Source organism: Podarcis pityusensis (genome assembly GCF_964106645.2).
Source record: "Podarcis pityusensis genome assembly, chromosome: 15".
NCBI lineage: Eukaryota > Metazoa > Chordata > Lepidosauria > Squamata > Lacertidae > Podarcis > Podarcis pityusensis.
In genome coordinates, this window is record NC_138040.1 from 27,111,072 (window position 1) to 27,132,236 (window position 21,165).

At 44.6% G+C, this 21,165-nt stretch overlaps 1 protein-coding gene across 4 annotated transcripts in view; it reads right to left on the reverse strand.

The window, feature by feature from the left end:
* LOC308464283 (G protein-activated inward rectifier potassium channel 4-like) overlaps positions 1-21,165 on the reverse strand; it is a 36,593-nt gene that overhangs the window by 3,815 nt on the left and 11,613 nt on the right. For 2 of the 4 annotated variants that reach the window (XM_080983521.1, XM_080983520.1), the window contains 2 exons: positions 13,164-13,442; positions 9,708-10,956 (listed from right to left, as the gene is read on the reverse strand). In XM_080983521.1, coding sequence (XP_080839647.1) covers positions 9,708-10,956; positions 13,164-13,382 — 1,468 coding nt within the window. In that variant the 5' untranslated portion in view covers positions 13,383-13,442. Of the gene's footprint in view, positions 1-9,707; positions 10,957-13,163; positions 13,604-21,165 lie in introns of those variants that run through there. The other 2 variants (XM_080983519.1, XM_080983522.1) reach the window with 2 other exon arrangements.

Sequence of the window (21,165 nt, forward strand, 5' to 3'; positions counted from 1 at the left end):
TTCTGACTTCAAGGGACAGTATTTCTACGTGAACAGAATTTGAGCACCCAAGCAAGGGATTCTGGGGCTCAGATGCTGGCCTGAGAAAGCAGCCCCATTTATCAGGCTGTGCTGCCCAAGTTGTGGCATTCCCTCCTCAGCAAGGAGACCTACTAGACTCCAAACTCTTAAATTCCACCAGGAAACAGGTGAAGACACTTCAGGCAGGCTTGAAGAGGGGATGATATGAAAAGAGCTTTTGCTGGAACATGGCCAGCTGTTTAATAAGCTCTTTTCAAGTTGTTATTTTTAACCCCCATTAGATGCTTTCAGTTGTTCATGTTGGTGGCTTTTTGTTTTGTTTTTTAAGCAGGGAATTAAATAATTCTTTTTTAAAAAAGGAATTGTCCAAGCTGCTGCTCCCTCTTCCAACAATTTTGCCGGTATGTGAGAAAGGGCACTTTTAGGATTTTGCTATTTTGAGGTGGGATTCAGTCACAGACCAGCAAATTCAGGCTTTGTAATTAAAGTATCGTTTCGCTCTATAGGATGCACCTTGTTTTAGAGGGGGAGAACAAGAAAAAAAATTCTCCCCCTCTCTGCTCAGCGCCCCTTCAGCGAAGCGACAGGAGAAACGGAGCCCCTTCCATTTCTCCTCCCGCTTGGCTGAAGGGGCGCTGCGCAGCTCTCCCTATCTGCTGAAGCCGGGAGAGTCTTGCTCTCCCGGCTTCAAGCAAAAGGAACCCGAAGCCTTCGGAGCGCAGCACGAGTTCCCGCTGCGCTCCGGAGGCTTCAGGTTCCTTTCGCTGAAGCCAGGAGAGTCGGTGTGCACCGACCCCTCTCGCTCTCCAGGCTTCAGCGAAAGCAACACGAAGCCTCCGGAGCTCAGAGGGAGCACTCCCTCTGCGCTTCGGAGGCTTTGCGTTGCTATCGCTGAAGCCAAGGAGCCTGCATTCGGTCCATAGGACGCACACACATTTCCCCTTAATTTTTGGAGAGGGAAAAGTGTGTCCTATAGAGCGAAAAATACGGTGGTTCTGGAGTTCTTGCACAACAAACTCACTTCCCCTGCCCCAGCAGACAGTTTGTGATCTTTGGGCATCATGCCTGGTTGATGCAGTACTTTATAACCTTTTCACGAACAAATCAGAATAAATGCTCAATAAGTGGTCGATGTCATCTAACCTCCCCACATACTTTGCGCAAACTAATCATGTTGAGTGCTTAATAAGCAGGCCCTCTGGAAACGACAAGACAGAGAGGAATGGCCACCAGATGGCATAGGACACAGTCATCCTGCACTGCAAATAATTATGTTTTGATTTGATTTGTCTCTGTGATGTTTATTCTGTGTGCATTTAATTAGGGCTGCCATACATCCAGAATTTCCCGGATATGTCCACGATTCGGACACTGAAAATAGCTTCCAGAATTTTCAGAAATCGGTCAAAATGTCCAGGAAAATCTAGGCATATTGCTGTTCATATCGGAAGTGTTGATTTTTTTGGCCAGTGTCCTTAAAAATACAGTGGTACCTTGGTTCTCGGGTGGCTTGGCTCGCGAACAAATCAGCTCCCAAATGCTGCAAACCCAGAAGTAAGTGTTCCAGTTTGCAAATGTTTTTCGGAAGCTGAAAATCCGACGCAGCTTCTGCTTGAGTTGAGGAAGCTCCTGCAGCCAATCAGAAGCCGCGTCTTGTTTTTCAAATAGTTTCAGGAGTGGAACGGACCCCCAGAACAGACTAAGTTCAAGAACCAAGGTACCATTGTAGGTGCACAACTTTTGTGTCCGGATTTTCGCTTTTTGAAATATGGCAACCCTAATTTAATACATGTTCACATTCTTTTCACTTGAGAGTGCGGATTCCACTTTAAAAGCAAACGAACAAAAAATCCTAATTGATATGCTCAGAAACGGCAGTGCTTATACATGCATCTGCACACAGAAATTATTGGCTGAATTAAATATGCTAGTGTGTTGTGTTGCATAATGCTCCCTCCCTCCCTCCACCAGCAAATAAATGTTACTTTTGTTTAACAGCAATTCCTTTGTTCTTGAATTGCTTATAAACTACTCTGATTATGTCTCTCAGCTTGGTTACTTGAGCACAGAGTGATGGTGCTCACATTTAAATTCCTCCATGTTGTTGAACCCGGGGAAGGAGGAAGCACACCCGCATCAGCCTGTCCAAAGTCTGATTTTCTTCTGAGTTGCTCCTCTGGAAACTCCAGCCATACAACTTACCGTATTTTTTTGCTCTATAAGACTCACTTTTTCCCTCATAAAAGGTAAGGGGAAATGTGTGTGCGTCTTATGGAGCAAATGCAGGCTGTGCAGCTATCCCAGAAGCCAGAAAAGCAAGAGGGATTGCTGCTTTCACTGCACAGCGATCCCTCTTGCTGTTCTGGCTTCTGAGATTCAGAATATTATTTTCTTGATTTTCTCCTTCAAAAACTAGGTGCGTTTTGTGGTCTGGTGCGTCTTATAGAGCGAAAAATACGGTAAATTGGCTGGAGACTGAGGAGAGGCCCTTTGCAGTTGTGGTCCTCCATTTATGGAATTTTCTTCCTGGGAATGCTTGCCTGGCACCAGTACTGATTGCCTAGAGGTGTCAGGTTAAATATTTTTTTTAAAAAAATAACTACCAGATTTTTAACCTTTGATGAATTTTGACTGAGATGGTTTTGATTACAGTGGTACCTCGGGTTATTTAATTCGTTCTGGAGGTCGGTTCTTAACCTGAGGTACCACTTTAGCTAATGGGGCCTCCTGCTGTCTCTGCGCAATTTCTGTTCTCATCCTGAAGCAAAGTTCTTAACCCGAGGTACTATTTCGGGGTTAGCGGAGTCTGTAACCTGAAGTGTCTGTAACCTGAAGCGTCTGTTACCCGAGGTACCACTGTTTTGTTTGTTATATTGTAAATGACCCAGATTTTTTTCAAAATAAAAAAAATCCTTCCAGTAGCACCTTTAAGACCAACTAAGTTAGTTCTTGGTATGAGCTTTCGTGTGCAAGCACACTTCTTCAGATACACTGAAACAGAAGTTGCCAGATCCTTCTATATAGTGAGAAGGTGGGGAGGGGTATTACTCAGAAGGGTGGTGGGAATGGGAGATTGGCAGATAGCTGGGATGAGCCTGCTGACGACTCTTAACGACTGTAATGGGTCTTACAGGAAAAGGCAAGGGGTGAGAAGGTGAGAAATGGCTTAGTCATGTATAATGGGATAAGAATCCAATGTCTTTGTTCAAACCAGGTTTCTCCATGGTTTTAAGTTTGGTAATGAGTTGCAATTCAGCAGCTTCTCTTTCCAGTCTATTTCTGAAATTCCTTTGTAGTAAAACAGCTACTTTGAGATCTTGTATAGAATGTCCTGGGAGATTAAAGTGTTCTCCTACTGGTTTCTCTGTTTTGTGATTCTTGATGTCAGATTTATGTCCATTTATTCTTTGGCGTAAGGTTTGGCCTGTTTGTCCAGTATAGAGAGCTGAAGGACACTGTTGGCATTTGATGCCATACACAATGTTAGATGATGAGCAATTGAATAGTCCCGAGATGGTATGTTTGATGTTGTTGGGGCCAGTAATGGTGTTGTCCGGGTGTATGTGGCAGCAAAGTTGGCATCTGGGTTTATTGCAGGCTCTGGTGCCAGTGTCCGTGTTAAGTCTGGTTGTAGTATTATTGTGGGTTAGGAGTTGTTTAAGATTGGGTGGCTGTCTGTAGGCAATGAAAGGTCTTCCTCCCAGAGCTTGAGAAAGAGAACTGTCATTGTCCAGGAGAGGTTGTAGATCTCTGATGATGCGTTGTACAGTTTTAACTTGGGAGCTGTATGTGATGACTAGAGGTGTTCTGTTATTTTCTTTTTTGGGTCTGTCTTGCAGCAAGTTCTCTCTGGGTATAAGTCTGGCTCTGTTGATCTGTTGTCTAACTTCATCTGCTGGGTATTTTAGTTCTGAAAAGGTTTGCTGTAGATCTCTTAGGTGAGAGTCTCTGTCTGTAGAATTGGAACAGATGCGGCTGCAACGTAGTGCCTGGCTATATACAATGGACTGTTTGGTATGTTTGGGATGGTAGCTAGAGGCATGTAGATATGTTTGTCGGTCAGTTGGTTTACGGTATAAGGTGGTGTCCATGCGCCCATCCTGTATTTTTATAGTAGTGTCCAAAAAATGTATTTCTTGCATAGATTGATTCATTGTAAGGTTGATTGTGGGGTGAAAATCATTAAATTTCTGGTGAAAGGTGTCCAGGGTCTGTTGACCATGTGTCCAGATGATAAAAATATCGTCAATGTATCGCAGATACAAGAGAGGTTTGAGTGGGTAGGAGTTTAGGAAACGTTGTTCTAAATCTGCCATAAAGATGTTGGCATACTGTGGGGCCATGCGGGTGCCCATTGCTGTGCCGCTGATCTGAAGGAACAGGTCATCACCGAATTTGAAGTTGTTGTGGGTAAGGACAAATTGGCAGAGTTTGGTGGCAAGGTCCGCTGTGGTTTTATCTGAAATGGTGTTCCTTATAGCTTGTAAACCATCGTTGTGTGGGATGTTGGTATACAGAGATTCCACATCCATAGTAGCTAGTATAGTGTTGTTGGGAAGATTATTTAAAGATTGTATTTTCCTCAGAAAATCTGTGGTGTCACGTACATAGCTGGGAGCACTGATGGCATATGGTTTCAGAACAGAGTCCATATAACCGGAGACACCCACTGTAATAGTGCCAATACCTGAAATGATGGGGCGTCCTGGATTTCCTGGTTTGTGTATTTTAGGTAGAAGATAGAAAGTTCCTGGTCGAGGTTCTGTTGGTGTGTTGGTGAGGATCTGTTCTTGGATGTGTGGGGGTAGCTCCTTAACAATCTTGTTCAGTTCTTTCTTGTATTCTTGTGTGGGGTCTGAGTCCAATTTTGTGTAAAAGGCGGTATTGGAAAGTTGTTTGTGAGCCTCCTGAATGTAGTCAGTTTTGTTCATGATGACGACAGCTCCACCTTTGTCTGCTTCTTTAATTATAATGTCTGGGTTGTTTCTGAGATTATCTATGGCTCTCCTTTCAGCATGGTTTAGATTTTGTTGTAAGCGATGGTGTTTTCTGGTCACATCTGTTTGGATTCTGTGGCGGAAGCAGTCAATGTACAAGTCCAGTGTGGTATTGCGTCCATCAGGAGGGGTCCATGTGGAGTCCCTTTTTGTGTAACACTTTTTCGGAGGTAGTTGGTGGTCAGTGTTCTGTTGGGAGGGTGGTTGTTGTTCTCCAGTGGGTTGAGAGGTGTTGTGTTGTGAAGTTGTTGTTTGTTCTGATTGGTCTTGTTGTTGTGTGTGTTGAAAATACTCCTTCAGGCATAAACAGCGGGAAAATGCTTCCAAGTCCCCGTAGAACTGAATCATGTGTGGGGATTTGGCAGGGCAGAATGACAGTCCACGTGAAAGGACTGATTCCTCGGCTGGGCTGAGTGCTTGCTGTGAGAGATTGACAATATTGTTGATCTTGTTTTGATTAGTAGCCTGTAGGTTGGAAAGGTTAGAGAGTTTCTTGTTTTTCTGTTTTTTCAGTAGCTCCAGTTGAGAGTGGTAAATGTTTTGTTTTTCCTTTTGGAACTCTTGCCAAGCTTGGTGGTTCCTGATAGAGTTGTCTAATACAAGGAGTTCCTCCTTTATTAGCTTCTGTTTAGAGTAGAGAACGCTGATCAGATGTTTGAGCAAATTAAAAAATGTTTTAGCCAAAGAATAAATGGACATAAATCTGACATCAAGAATCACAAAACAGAGAAACCAGTAGGAGAACACTTTAATCTCCCAGGACATTCTATACAAGATCTCAAAGTAGCTGTTTTACTACAAAGGAATTTCAGAAATAGACTGGAAAGAGAAGCTGCTGAATTGCAACTCATTACCAAACTTAAAACCATGGAGAAACCTGGTTTGAACAAAGACATTGGATTCTTATCCCATTATACATGACTAAGCCATTTCTCACCTTCTCACCCCTTGCCTTTTCCTGTAAGACCCATTACAGTCGTTAAGAGTCGTCAGCAGGCTCATCCCAGCTATCTGCCAATCTCCCATTCCCACCACCCTTCTGAGTAATACCCCTCCCCACCTTCTCACTATATAGAAGGATCTGGCAACTTCTGTTTCAGTGTATCTGAAGAAGTGTGCTTGCACACGAAAGCTCATACCAAGAACTAACTTAGTTGGTCTTAAAGGTGCTACTGGAAGGATTTTTTTTATTTTGACTATGGCAGACCAACACGGCTACCTATCTGTAACTGGAACCATGGAAGGCACCAGATTTTTTTCCTAACTGAAAGATGACATATAAACCTACCCAGACCCAGAGATCATCTTCTGAGGCCCTCCTTCGCATGCCCCCTCCTCGAAAGGTTCGGAGGGTGGGAACACAAGAACGGGCTTTCTCTGCAGTGGAATGCTCTCCCCAGGGAAGTTAGCCTGGTGCCTTCATTATACACCTTTGGGTGCCAGGGAAAAATGTTCCTTTTTAACCAGGCCTTTGGTTGATCCGATTTATATCCTATGCCCTTTTAAAATGGGTTTTTTTTTGGGGGGGGGGTTATTGGGTTGCTATTTTTACTAGGTATTTTGTGGTTTTAGATCTTGATTTTGTTCTGTGAATTGCCCTGAGACCCCCGGGTATTGGGAGGTATATAAATTCAATAAATAATAATAAAAAAGAAAGAAATAGGTATTTCTTCTAAACTGCTGCCCTCCAGATGTTGTGGACTGCAGCTTGCATCATCCTTGATCATCACCAGCCCATGCTCCCTTGGCATGATGGGACTTGGGAATCCAGAACATCTGAAGGGCATGAGGTTGCAGAAGGGTTGGGACAGACATTTGAAGCATGCTATGTACAGAACAGGAGAATGAAGCGAGTGTAAGTAGCAAGAAAGGTGTGCAGAGACACATATATTCTGGCTCTCCTATAGATCCCAGGACCCTCTACTCTCCTGAGAAAGAAGAGGTGAGGTGGTTTCTGGCCACGCCAGTGAGTTAATGGTGGATGTTTATTGTAGCCCTCCGGCAATGTTCAGGCAAGGGAAAGAGAGGAGATGAGGCATAAACCATGGGTAGGCAAACTAAGGACCAGGGGCTGGATCCGGCCCAATCACTTTCTAAATCCGGCCCACGGACGGTCCAGGAATCAGCATGCTTTTACATGAGAAAACTGTCAGAGAAACTAAACACACCAAATCAGTCCCTACTACAAAAGGTTTTTCTATCCTACCCCACCTCCCTACAAATACGCCAGACTCCACCGCCCTAAAGAATCAATGGCTGAAAATCTCCAAGGATGCCCAAAATCCAAGAATCCAAGAATCAACCAATGCCCTAAATATCCTTTTATGGAATGTGGCCGGTTGGTCTAGATCAGGGGTCTGCAACCTTTAAGACAAAAAGAGCCACTTGGACCCATTTCCGAAGAAAAAAAAACTGGGAGCCGCAAAACTCGTCATTATAAAAATAACTTTTTTGTCACTTTTTTATTATTTCTTTGTTTGACCCTTCAGAATTACTCCTCCTCATAGAAATAAACGTTAAATTAAGAAGTTACCTTTGTGTGTGTGTGTGTGTGTGTGTGTGTGTGTTCTTCACTCCCCTTCAAAACAGTGACCAGCGTACATGCCCCCTTTCAATGCAGTGACCAGCGTACATGCCCCTTACAATGTAGTGGGCGGGCGGGAAGGTGACGTCGGGACGTCGCCCCCATGCGACGTCACAGCCAGTACAGCGCCCGCCACAGTGGGGGAGTGTCGGGGCGCACAATGCGCCTCCTCCCCTCGCTAGTATCTGCCCCGGAGCCGCGGCAAAGGTGTAAAAGAGCCACGTGCGGCTCCGGAGCCGCGGGTTGCAGACCCCTGGTCTAGATGTTTATCTCAGTCTACAGATATTCCATTCTATAGCCAAAACTTTAACATCATTGTCCTTCAAGAGACATGGGCGGCGGAAACTCCAGTACATGAGTAGAATGTGTCCTTTGATTTAAAATGCATCTCTGGGTTATTTGTGGGGCATAGGAATTCGTTCATATTCCCCCCCCAAAAAAAAATATAGTCCGGCACCCCACAAGCTCTGAGGGACAGTGGACCGGCCCCCTGCTGAAAAGGTTTGCTGACCCCTGGCATAAACCCACTCAATGCCCCTCAGTGGGGAGTTCATTGCATCCCGCAGTGTAACACAATCCTGTGTCTGCCAACTTGAAAGGCAGAATGGGACCGATCTGAGAGTGTGCCCTTGCCATGGATAAGCCATCGTTACGGGCATGATTTGTGGAAGGTTCCTCCTCAATCTGGATAATTGGCGTTAATCAAGAGGTGCTCTCGAAGCATCATATGCTAATATGCTGCAATCAATCAGCCACCGAAAGAACCGGGACTGGTTTTCTGAAGGTATTTGAATGTTTCCTTAAGCTTGAGAATCCTTACAACAGCCTGGAAGGAAAGGGTGGGGGCAAAAGGAGTTTTGTGCTTTCTTATGGTTTTTTTAATGGTCTTTCTTTTCTTTGTCCTCTGCTACAATGAAGAGACGTGTGTAGTTGCTACTTTGTTTGACACTTCAAAAAAGAGGGAGGGAGGCTTTTGATTTATGTTCTACAAGGAATTTAATAAAGTTTTGCTATGCCCCCCCCTTGACTGAAGTTGAAAGGACTTTAATTATGATACCGTTGGACAAGGGTGTCATTGGAGGAATGCAGTGGGGGAAAAGAGAAAAATGATTCGCAGCTGGATAAATGCTGAAATGAGGTAGGAAAGACATTTGAGGAGAATCAGAACTTACAGGGTTAAACAGTTCTGTGGGACTTTGCTGTGTATTGTGTGCCGAGAAAGAACTCCAGAGGGGAATTTAATGGTGGATGTCTGGAAAATTCACTCTGTGAGATATCTATGGCTGCAGTTCACTTGTCAGCTTGATAACAGTGGAATGATATGGAATGTGACTTTGTGCCACTCAGATAAACACTGCAAAGGATTGAACAATGAGAGAAAGAAACTGAACTCTTTCAACACTCCAGGTCTGGAATAAAATTGTACGTGAAGGGCTACACACTTGAAATTGATTACAGTGGTACCTCGGGTTAAGTACTTAATTCGTTCCAGAGGTTCGTTCTTAACCTGAAACTGTTCTTAACCTGAAGCACCACTTTAGCTAATGGGGCCTCCTGCTGCTGCTGTGCCGCCGGAGCACGATTTCTGTTCTCGTCCTGAAGCAAAGTTCTTAACCTGGGGTACTATTTCTGGGTTAGTGGAGTCTGTAACCTGAAGCGTATGTAACCCAAGGTACCACTGTATATATTTACAAGATGAAACTGAGGTGCTGTTTGGTAAGGTGAAAAAGCAGACAGCTGGAAGAATGGTTTGATGGTAAGTGAAGGATGTCAACTGGAGACTAAATAAGAAATGAAGCAGCTATGGAGGGAAAAATCTTGGTCATATGATTGCAACCAGAGCGGGGAACTTGATTTTAAGAAATTGTATTACAGCAATTTGGTTTGATCTGTAATAATTTGGAAAATCAATAAAAATATTTTTTTTATAAAAAAGAAGAAGAAAAGAAAGAAGAGGTGAGGTAGGGCCAGCAGCCAGAACTGCAGTGCGGAGTGAAAAGTGGATCATTTCTCCAAAGCTCACTCGTGTTGAGTTTGTAGGGTCACCCAAACAGGTCTCCAGAATGTGTCCCCTTCTTTGATGTTCTACTCTACAGTGCACCCACCTGTGGCTTCCACAATGCCTTCAAGGATGATGATGATTTCAAACTGTTCCTTCTTCAGTGTGTCCGCGGACATGTCCCAGAAGGGGCTGACCTCATTGATGACATGACAAATTATCTGTGGCTCCACCAGGAACAGTCGGTCCTCCCCCGTATCATAGCCCAGGTTCAGTTCTGACTGCTCCAGTGGGATGAACTCCCCCTCCTTTGTTTGCCTGGACTTGATTAGCTTGGCTCTTATTTTTGCATCTACCATGTGACTGTCCCGGAGATCTCCAATGCGGAACATGAGGCAGAGCTTCTCATCCCGGTGGGAGATGACACACTTCTTGCTAAATATTAAGGTCTGGGCACGCTTCTTGGGTCTGGAGATCTTGACAAACATGCAGCCCACCATGAGGGCATCAATCATAGAACCAATGATGGATTGGGCCATTAGCAAGATGACTCCCTCTGAGCAATTGGCCGTCACAATCCGAGATCCGTAGCCAATTGTCCGCTGACTTTCTACAGAGAACAGTAAGGCAGAGATGAAGTTATCAATGTTCTCGATGCAAGCCTTCCACTCGGGGTCACCTATGTGGTTGACATCATCTCGGACCCAGGCATCAAAGTAATATATGATGCCAAAGACCACCCAGGTGATGATGTAGCACATGCTGAAGACAAAGAGGAACCAGCGGTACTTGAGATCCACAATGGTGGTAAAGATGTCTGAGAGGAACCTCTTCTTTTCCTGAATGTTGCCCAGGTTCACCTGGCACTTGCCCACCTTGGTGACGTAGCGCTGCCGCTGCTGCTTGTTCCCCCAGCCAAACTGCCGGTCATCATCTATGAGTTTACAGCGCCGGCTCTGCCCTTTGTCCGAGGAGGGCACGGAAATGATGCTACGGGTTGGGGTTTTGTTCCGCGACGAGTTGATGATGTTGGGCGCACTGAAAGCGTGCTGGGGATAAAGCCGGGCATTGAGGTCCCGCAACAGAGAAGGTGGCGGCGGGTCAGTCCTGGAGGACCGGTGGTATCTGGGCAATTCATCTGTATCGATTGAGACTCTGGGACGATGCTTGATAGGCACAACCTGCTCTGCGGTGCTGAGCCTCCGCTGGAGAAGGACTGTCCTGTCATTGGGGATGTTTGAGCTGCAGGGTACCGACACGTAGTTGCATGTCAGGGCACTTTTCTTGGTGGCTGCAGTTTCCGTTTGCTGGGGGCTCCTGTCTGAAGGACCCATCGAAACAGCTATCATTTCAGGCTGGAAAAGAAAACAAACTTAGTAAGCTCTCCATCTCTGTCTTCCAAAATAGTGAGTCGTTAGTTAAGGCTAGATCATGGAAGCTCTTCACTGAAGCACAACCCCATATTGGAAGCTGAAGGACAAAAAATCCCTCCACAAGATAAGGATAGAAACTTGGAAGCTGTCTTATAACACGTTTGTCTCTTGGTCCATCTAGCTCAGCATTGCGAACAATGGCTGCCAGTGGCATTCTAGGGTTTCAGGCAGAGGACATTCCCAGTCCTACCTGAAGATCAAACTTGGGATGCTCTGCTGGCAAAGCACATAATAATAATAATAATAATAATAATAATAATAATAATTTATTATTTATACCTCGCCCATCTGGCTGGGCTTCCCCAGCCACTCTGGGCGGCTTCCAAAAAAAATTTAAAATACTGTAATACATCAAACATTAAAAGTTCCCTAAACAGGGCTGCCTTCAGATGTCTTCTAAAAGTCTGGTAGTTGTTGTTCTCTTTGACATCTGGTGGGAGGGTGTTCTACAGGGAGGGCGCCACTACTGAGAAGGCCCTCTGCCTGGTTCCCTGTAACCTTGCTTCTCGCAGGGAGGGAACCGCCAGAAGGCCCTTGGTGCTGGACCTCAGTGTCTGGGCTGAATGATGGGGGTGGAGACGCTCCTTCAGGTATACTGGACCGAGGCCGTTTAGGGCTTTAAAGCCCTAATGTTCTACCACTGAGCTTCAGCCCTCCCCCAACAGTATTTTGTTTGGCAAGGATGTATTTCCCATACTGCTATTTTTCTAGAAAAAGAGGTGCTGGAACTCACCATGAACGTCTCCCTTGCAATGGCACCTACCAGAGAGGTGATGGAACTGAATTTCAGTGAATTCCCGCCCTGCAAACATTCTGAAATCCCTTCTAGAAATTGTCGGATTACAAACTGTTCTAACCAGCTTGCGGAGACTATCAGAGGTCACAATGAGAAAGGAAAAATATATGAAAATAACAACAAGAGATGTGGAAAAATAATAAGAAAGGACTGGATAGTACTGTGAACATCATAAGATTAGATTTGTGGACATTAAAACAGCAGTAAGAAGCAAGAAGTTGATTGGATCCCTTCGGAACTTGAAATATGGGTACCCCCAACAAAAATTTAAAATTCGGCTGTGTAATTTGGAATTTATGTAATTTGGTTTGATTTGATGTGATTGGTCGGTTAATAAAAAATTATTCTTAAAAAAAAAATAGAGATTGTCGACTGGTCACCAGGGCAACTGGATCTGTCCCACCATTTATTTATTTATTCATTTATTAAATTTGTATCCCAGGATGGCAAACAACATGAGATAAAGCATCTTAAAAACAATTCCTGTACAGATTCAGACTGGGGAAAATATCTGAAAAGGCTTGTTGGAAGAGAAAGATCTTCAGTAGGTGCCAAAAAGACATCAGAGACAGCACATCTCTGATGTTCAGATGGAATTGCTCTATCCAAGTTTTGTTCAAGGTAAGACAATTCACTCAAACTTAAGAGAAGGAAGCAGTAGTCAAGTCAAGCATTTATTGTTGAAATTAGGGGTGGCCCACCTTTTAAAGTAAGAGGCCTATATTCTCCCGTCCCCAGCCAACCCTCCAGGGCTCACATGCCCACACCCTTAAAATTTTTTATTTTTGACAAAGTAATAATCATAAATAAATAAGAATAAAAATGTGTACCCCACCACCGAGACCACTCCATTGTAACTATCCAGCCTTCCAAAATTTCAACACCTCTTGCAGTCGTTTGACCCCTTTCCGTTTTAACAGTACAAATTCTACAAACACCCTCCATATCTCCTCAGAATCATTTCTCCTGCATATTTCCCGTCTACCCTTAATGACACATGTTCATTTTATCATTAATAGCTATATCCCACCCCTCTTTGTATCATTCTTCCATTTTGTATTCTGCTTGCCCCTTCCACTTCCTAGCTATCATAATTCGTGCAGCTGTCAATAAATTTGTGAGCAAGTCCTTCATTGCGTGCAAACCTTCCACCCCATCGTAAATTGATGCCCACGTCTTTGTATATACACAAGCAGGCTTCACCCTGAGGAATTCTGGAAACTGTAGTTTGTTAAGGGAGAGTTGTGAGGAGACTCTCTGCTCCCCTCAAAGAGGTGCGATTCCCCAGAGTGTTTCAACCAGCAAGGGAACTCTAGGTCCCCCACCCACGTACCTTCTGAGGAAAGGTCCCATATTGGCTTGTTTCTGTGGGGGGCCGAGGCAGGTAAGCCAACATGTGCTTGGCAATTGGAGCCTTTGCTGGGGGGATGGAGTTTCTGCGGCTTCGTGACTCTTCAGACTTCAGCCTCCAGTCGCCAGTGTTGTTGCGGACACAGAGCCCGTTGTCTGGCTGCAACTCCATGCTGCTGCTAGCCAGGGGCAAAACCATCATTTGTTTCAGGCCAAGGTGGGGGCCTAACCCAGGGCCTTACGCTTCCTCCGGTGAAGGATCCTTCCATAGGAAAAAAGAGAGAGAGAGAGCAAAGTCAGAAGGAAGAAAATAAAAGGAGAAATCTAGAGGAGAAAACAAGAGAAAGGGGAAAGAAAGAAAACCAAAGCAAGAAAGAGTAAAATGAAAGAACTTCCTGCTCTCTGCAGCTACATATGGTATTCTTTAAGGTCCAACCATTCTACCTTCTATAAACCAGTATTTTTTCGATCGTCAAATCCAGATATTACAAGCTCATTTTCTCTTTCACACCAAAAGTCCGTAAGAAATTTCCAATTTTAGATGAAGTAGATGTTTTAGTATATTATTAAAAATATACTTTGTAATGGGTATGTAATTCTGTATATCTTTGAATAAGCATCAATAAATAAAATTTTAAAAAAGAAAGAGAGAGAAAGAGCAGGGGAAATCCCTGGATAATTTCTCTCAAAGTCATTTCATGTATACAGTGGGGTAGGAAAGCTGGAAAAAGAATTAATATCTGGCAACCTATGAGCCCCTTTGGTTTCAGACAGCATCTGGGTCTGGGACACAAAATTTTGCTGCCCCCTACCAGCTACAGTGGCTCATTTACCAGAAGTAATGTATTTAGCATTAACTCTGGAAGTGTCTACTTGATTCTGACCAAACTAAGCCTCCTAGAGCAAAATATGCATCAGGAAGTTTAGTTTGCTCAGAATCAAGTAGACAATTCCAGAGTTAACGCTAAATACCGTATTTTTTGCACCATAATACTCACTTTTTTCCTCCTAGAAAGTAAGGGGAAATGTCGGTGCGTGTTATGGAGGGAATGCCTACGGGTGGCGGGGGATATGCTGCAGTCGTGAGCAGAGGATCCATGGTTCCCCTTCCTTCCCTCCTCCGTGGCTCGCTTTGAAACAGCAAAGCAGGAGAAGAGCCGCTGAGTGGGGAGGAGAGAGGGACAGAGAGCCTGCTTGCTTTAAAGGAGCAAAGCGGGAGAGGAGAGGAGCCGCTTACATGAGTGTAAGCGGCTCCTGTCCGGTTGGTTCCTTTAAAGCAAGCAGGCTCTCTGTCCCTCTCTCCTCCCCACTCAGCTCGCTAAATAGCAAAGTTCTTCAGCTCGCTAAGCCGGGGATGAGCGGGAAGGAGGGAGAAAAGCAGAGCCTGCTTGCTTTAAAGGAGCAAAGTGGGAGAGGAGAGGAGCCTTCTCCCCTTATACCCCTCTTCTTCATTATTAGCAGCATCCTTCTCCACCCACCCCATGCATGCTTCTTCTCCCCTTAAACCCCTCTTCTGCATTATTATCAGCATCATTCTCTTTGTCCCTTGAGTGCTTTTCCTTCCCTCCCCACTTAAAACGTGGTCACAAAGCACGGATCCACATGGATCCTCAGGATTTTTGCACTGGGTCACCCCAAATTCACCATCAGATCACATAACATGTCCATGGCTACATCTTGCACCAAAAAAATCACGCGCCCACTGTTGCCTGGGGCCGCAGTGGTGCAAAAACGTGGTTACAAAGCATGGATCCACATGGATCCTCAGGATTTTTGCATTGGGCTACTCCAAACTCACTGTCAGATCACATGTCTGTGGCCACAGCATGAACCACAAAAATCATACATCCACTGTTTTGTTTATAATATTTTTTTTCTTGTTTTCCTCCTCTAAAAACTATGTGCGTGTTATGGTCGGGTGCGTGTTATAGAGCGAAAAATACGGGTACATTATTTCTGGTAAATGAGCCACTATAGCTGCTAGAGGGCCATCAAAATCTGTGTCCTGGGCTTTTTAGACTCACCTGCCCATGTACTATTTGAAACCAAAGGGGCGCATTGGGTGCCAGATGTGAAATATATTGACATTCTTTTCAGCTCTCCTACCCCGCCAATAGAGAGGGGTCAACGATCAGTGGAAGAGCACTGCTTTTGCATGCAAAGTTCAATCGTCAGCATCAGCAGGCAGCGTTGGGCATGTCCCCCATCTGAAACCCTGGACAGCCACTGATACTGGACAGTAGTGAGCTAGGTGGTGGACCCATGGTCTGACTCAGTAGAAAGCAGCTCCCTATGTTCATTCCTCTGGGTGGTGCTGCGGTCTAAACCACTGAGTCTCTTGGGCCCACCGATCAGAAGGTCGGCAGTTCAAATCTGTGTGACAGCGGTGAGCCCTGTCCCAGCTCCTGCCAACTCAGCAGTTTGAAAGCACACCAGTGCAAGTAGATAAATAGGTACCACTGCAGCGGTAAGATAAACGGTGTTTCTGTGTGCTCTGGCTTCCATCACAGTGTCCCGTTGCACCAGAGGCAGTTTAGTTATGCTAGCCAGATGACTCGGAAAGCTGCCTGTGGACAAACACCGGCTCCCTTGGCCTGAAAGTGAGATGAGTGCCGCAACCCCACAGTTGCCTTTGACTGGACTTAACCATCCAGGGGTCCTTTACCTTTTACCATACCTGTGAGGGTCAATTTATCCACCTGTGTCTTGTATCCCTTGAGGTTCAGCCCAACATACCTGAAAGAGTGTCTCCACCCCCACTGTTCTGCCTGGAGGTCCAGCTCCGAGGGTCTTCTGGCGGTTCCCTCACTGCAAGAAGTGAGGTTACAGGGAACCAGGAAGAGGGCCTTCTCGGTGGTGGTGCCTGCCCTGTGGAACACCCTCCCATCAGATCTCAAGGATCAGCTATCTGTCTTTTAGATGATATCCGAAGGCAGCCCTGTTTACGGAAGTTTTTAATATTTGATGCTTTATTCTGTTTTTAATCTGTTGGGAGCCGCCCAACAGATGGGACACTGTTGGGAGTGTCTGGGGAAACCCAGCCAGATGGGTGGGGTATAAATAAGAAATTATTATAATTATTATTATTATTAGCTCTTACGAGATTCTCTCGGACAACCTTCCATACCCAGACCAGTTCAAAACCTCATTCTTCAGAGTATTATGTAAGCTGCACAGAGGAGATTCCCTTTTACAACATGATTACGAGAGTTGAACTGGCTTCCTGGGTCAGGAAGGGGCTCCTCCCAAGCGAATCCGCAGGAGAAATATGCAAGCTTTCCATTTTTACCCGCCTTTGCTCAGAATACACCTGATTTAGGCTGCGGTCCTCTTAAGCACCAGATCCTATTAGAGTCTGGCAAAGGTCATTTCAAAAGGTTAGCTGGGCTGCCCTGTTTGTGAGCGAGCACCAGAGGCCTCTGTCCTCAATGCGAGAGATATATCAGTCCCCAAAACGTCTATCCAAACAGACACTTTCTTAAAGATAGGGAAGGGGGGGAATTAGATTCAGTTTGCATTAAAAAGTGAATTTCCTTAATTCACGCTTTCCAAAACAATTTGCGAACAACAACACAGCCATCTTTTGAAATCTATGCTTCTCTGAATTTTCCGATGCATACAATATTGTGTGCACTAAAGTGTGCCCAAAAGGGTATTTATGAGGAAAAATATTAGGGGAAATTACAAAAACGTGTATATTAGGAGAAATTTGCACTAAAAGGCTGATGAATTTTCAACTGGATTAAAAAAACACCCACCCACAAATTGATGTTAGAATGAATTTGAGAAACGGAGAGTCACAGATTCACCCACTCCTACCTCAATGCTCCGAGGTTTCGTAATCCCAGATTGTTACGTTTGGATTATTAAAGCCTCCCATGTTTCACAGATGGAGGTAGCAGGATTGCAGCAGGACCTTGGGGAAAGAGAGGGCTACTCCACACTGTAATCCTGATGAAAATCCTGCTGCCACTGCTTCTAACTGCATTGGGAGAGAAGCCTTCATTAAAAGCATGGGAAGCTTCCTTGTGCTGAGTTAGGCCAATGGTATATCTTGCTTAGCATTGCCTTTGCCCTGAGTGACAGCAGATCTCCAAGGTTTCAGATAGGAAAGGTTCCCAGTCCAACTTTATGCCTTGCCATTGGCTTTGCAGCCTCTGAGCACATACCATAGTACAACTAACACCCTCTTGCAATCAAGGGCAGAGCAACTGGGGTTCTCCCGATGCTGGATTTATGCACAAGCTAAATAAACTACAATTTGGAACCTCAGGTTATGCTGGGCCTCTAAATACAAACAAGTTACTAAATTTAAAGGTATTTCATGTGCAAATACAGACGTACCTTGGAAGTTGAATGGAATCCATTCCGGAAGTCCGTTCAACTTCCAAAACATTCAGGAACCAAGGTGGGGCTTCCAATTGGCTGCAGGAAGTTCCTGCAGCCAATCGGAAGCCGCAGAAGTCACGTTGGACATTCAAAAACCGGAATAATCACTTCTAGTATTCGATCGTTCAGGAGCCAAAACGGTCGACTCCCAAGACGTTTGAAAACCAAGGTACAACTATAGGCGTATTGCAAGATACAGTGGTACTTCTGGTTACGTACTTAATTTATTCCGGAGGTCCGTTCTTAACCTGAAACTGTTCTTAACCTGAAGCACCACTTTAGCTAATGGGGCCTCCCTCTGCCGCTGCGCCACTGGAGCACAATTTCTGTTCTCATCCTGAAGCAAAGTTCTTAACCCGAGGTACTATTTCTGGGTTAGCGGAGTCTGTAACCTGAAGCGTATGTAACCTGAAGCGTATGTAACCCGAGGTACCACTGTACAAGTTTTAGTTTGATGGTTAGCTTTTAGTTGCATCCTTGCCTATGTACTGGTATACATGCAAATAGAAGGCAGGCTGCTCCCCTATCAAACAGCTCTTACTATTAGTAAGTCCTTCCTAAAGTTTAGCTGAAGCTAAAGTGTCACTTGATTAACCAGTATTTTTGATAATCACTTTATATTGCTTTTGTGTGCTTGCCTATAATCATGTACATCACCCTGGTGTTTTGTGAGAGGACAGTATATAAATACTTTTATAAACAAATAAAAACACACCCACTCATTCTGTTCCTGCAGCAATGGAGAAAAAGTATCTTCCATCTCACAGAGCCCTTTAGATATTTGAAAAATGCTCTCATGTGGCCCTCCCTCCCCTTAATAATAATAATACCTTTAATGTCATTGTACAACATGTGTACAATGAAATTAAATGAGCTTTCTTCCCTTAACCTTCTTATCTTCAGGCTAAACACACCCAGCTCCCTCAACCACCCCTTACAGGACTTGGTTTCCAGATCTTTCAGCATTCTCCATACATGATCCAGTTTGTCAGGGTCCTTTCTGAAAACTGGCGCCCACATTGGCCTGAGCAGTGCAGAATAGAGTGGAACTTCCTTCTGCTTCCTGTCATCTGGACACTAGGGCTGATCAATATATCGTCCAAAATCTGTTTGAAATCCAGATTGTGATATCGGTTTAATATGTTTTGACCTGGTAATATATCATGAATCGTGTGTGTGTGTGTGTGTGTGTGTACTATGCAAAAATCACAACACGGGAAAAACCGTGAAGCCAGCCAATGCCTCTACATATTTCAGACATGGTGATATGTCAGTATATTGTGATGTTTAGCTGGTGATGTATCACAATATTGAAAAGCAGATATCACCCAGCCCAGCCGGACACTATAACTGTGTTAGGACAGCCTAAGATTGCAGTAGCCTTTAAAACAGCTGCATCACGTGCCTCACCAGTGTTCAGCTTATGCTATTCTAAAAGCGATATACAGTGGTACCTTGGGTTACAGACGCTTCAGGTTACAGACGCTTCAGGTTACAGACTCCGCTAACCCAGAAATAGTACCTCGGGTTAAGAACTTTGCTTCAGGATGAGAACAGAAATCGTGCAGCGGCGGCATGTCGGCAGTGGGAGGCTCCATTAGCTAAAGTGGTACCTCAGGTTAAGAACAGTTTCAGGTTAAGAACGGACCTCCAGAACGAATTAAGTTCTTAACCCAAGGTACCACTGTACAGCATACATGCTAAAGGTAGGAATCAGCTAAGTTGTTTCATGTGTGCAACAAGGTCCACTCATGCTACAATTTCCCCTTCTCATCCTGCACCTTCTAAATTTGAACTGGGAGATTGAGGGGAAACCCAGAACAGGTTTAGGGGGCACACACAGGGAGGAGAGGGAGGAATAACAGCACGGTGGTGTTGGAAGGGACACCAAGGATCATACGCCCAATGCAGGAATCGCAGCTATAGAATCCCTGACAGATACTAATTGGAAAAGCTTGCAAATACCAGATAGGCTTAGGATTTAAATATGTAATGTGATAAATCAATATGTTGAAATTTAGATTAGGAAAGTAAGAAAGATGTTAAGTGATTAAGTTAAGTTTATGAGAATATAGGTTTTGGAAAACCGTTAAAATGATATACACTGAAATTCAAACAGGGGAATACGAGGAAGTCACTTAACAATGTTAATACGATTAGTCTTAATAAGGTTATGATTTATGTTTGTTTGTTTGTTTGTTTGTTTGTTTGTTGGTGTGTTCAAAAATTTGTGGAAAACCAATAAAAAAATTTTGATAAAAAAAAGAAAGAATCCCTGACAGATGACCATCCAAACGCTGTTTAAAAACCTCCAGTGAAGGAGAGTCCACCTGATTCTGAGGAAATCCATTCCACTGTCAAACAGCTTTTACCGTCAGAAAGTTATTCCTAATGTTTACTCAGAATCGCCTTTATTTCAATTTGAATCCTCTGGAGCAGCAGAAAACAAGCTTACTCTATCCTCTACATGACAGCCCTTCGGGTATTTGAAGATGGCCATCCTATCACCACACAGTCTTCTCTCATTGCATGAGTGTACCTTATTTTGTGTGCACATGCCCCACTTAGCACAACATTGAATTCCATCCTAAGGGCAATGGTAATGATGATGATTATATATGGCAGGGGTAACCAACGTGGTGCCCTCCAATTGTTGATGCACTCCAGCTCCCAGTAATAGGCCCTGATGGGGGGGGGACCCTTGACCATTAGGTTCAGTCGTGGCCGACTCTGGGGTTATCTCGCTTTATTGGCCGAGGGAGCTTCCGGGTCATGTGGCCAGCATGACTAAGCAGCTTCTGGCAAGCCAGAGCAGCACACAGAAACGCTGTTTACCTTCCTGCCGGAGCGGTACCTATTTATCTACTTGCACTTTGATGTGCTTTCAAACTGCTAGGTTGGCAGGAGCAGGGACCGAGCAACGGGAGCTCACCCCATCGCGGGGATTCGAACCGCTGACCTTCTGATCGGCAAGTCCTAGGCTCTGTGGTTTAACCCACAGTGCCACCCGCATCCCCATAGGCCCTGATAAATGAGGACAAATGTATTCCATAGTGTCTCCTGATGGTGAGTGGACAGGGAAAACCAGGAATTCTAGGAATACAAGGTTGGAATTTGGGGGATATGCATGTTAATGGCACAATCCAAAATTACTTGTGTACACTGGGTGTGTCCAGCCATGTCTGAAACAGCTATGGTCGCTTTTCTCCATGGGTTCATGTGACAGCAGCTGGGACCAGTCACAGTTCCTCATTCCAAGGTTTAGAAATTACATGGACCCTTCAAATATTAAGAAGTACAAAGCAAGCGCTTTAGAGTGCATTTTGAGTCCAAATGAGCTAGAAGCAGCAAAGGCTGCCATTTGCATCTCGGTTTTCAGAAGACATCCATGAAGATTTGAAAAAGTGCAGGTTAAGAAAGAAAGAGATGCAAGATCTTTGTTTGAAGTGACCTTCAAAACCAGGGATCTGCCACTCGGGCTGGCAAGAGGGATGGATGATATGTCGATTTCATTTTTCCAATCTTAAATTAGGTTCTCCACATTTCTGCAGCAATTTGAGATCCCTTTAAAATCCCCATGAAAATTCATCAGCATT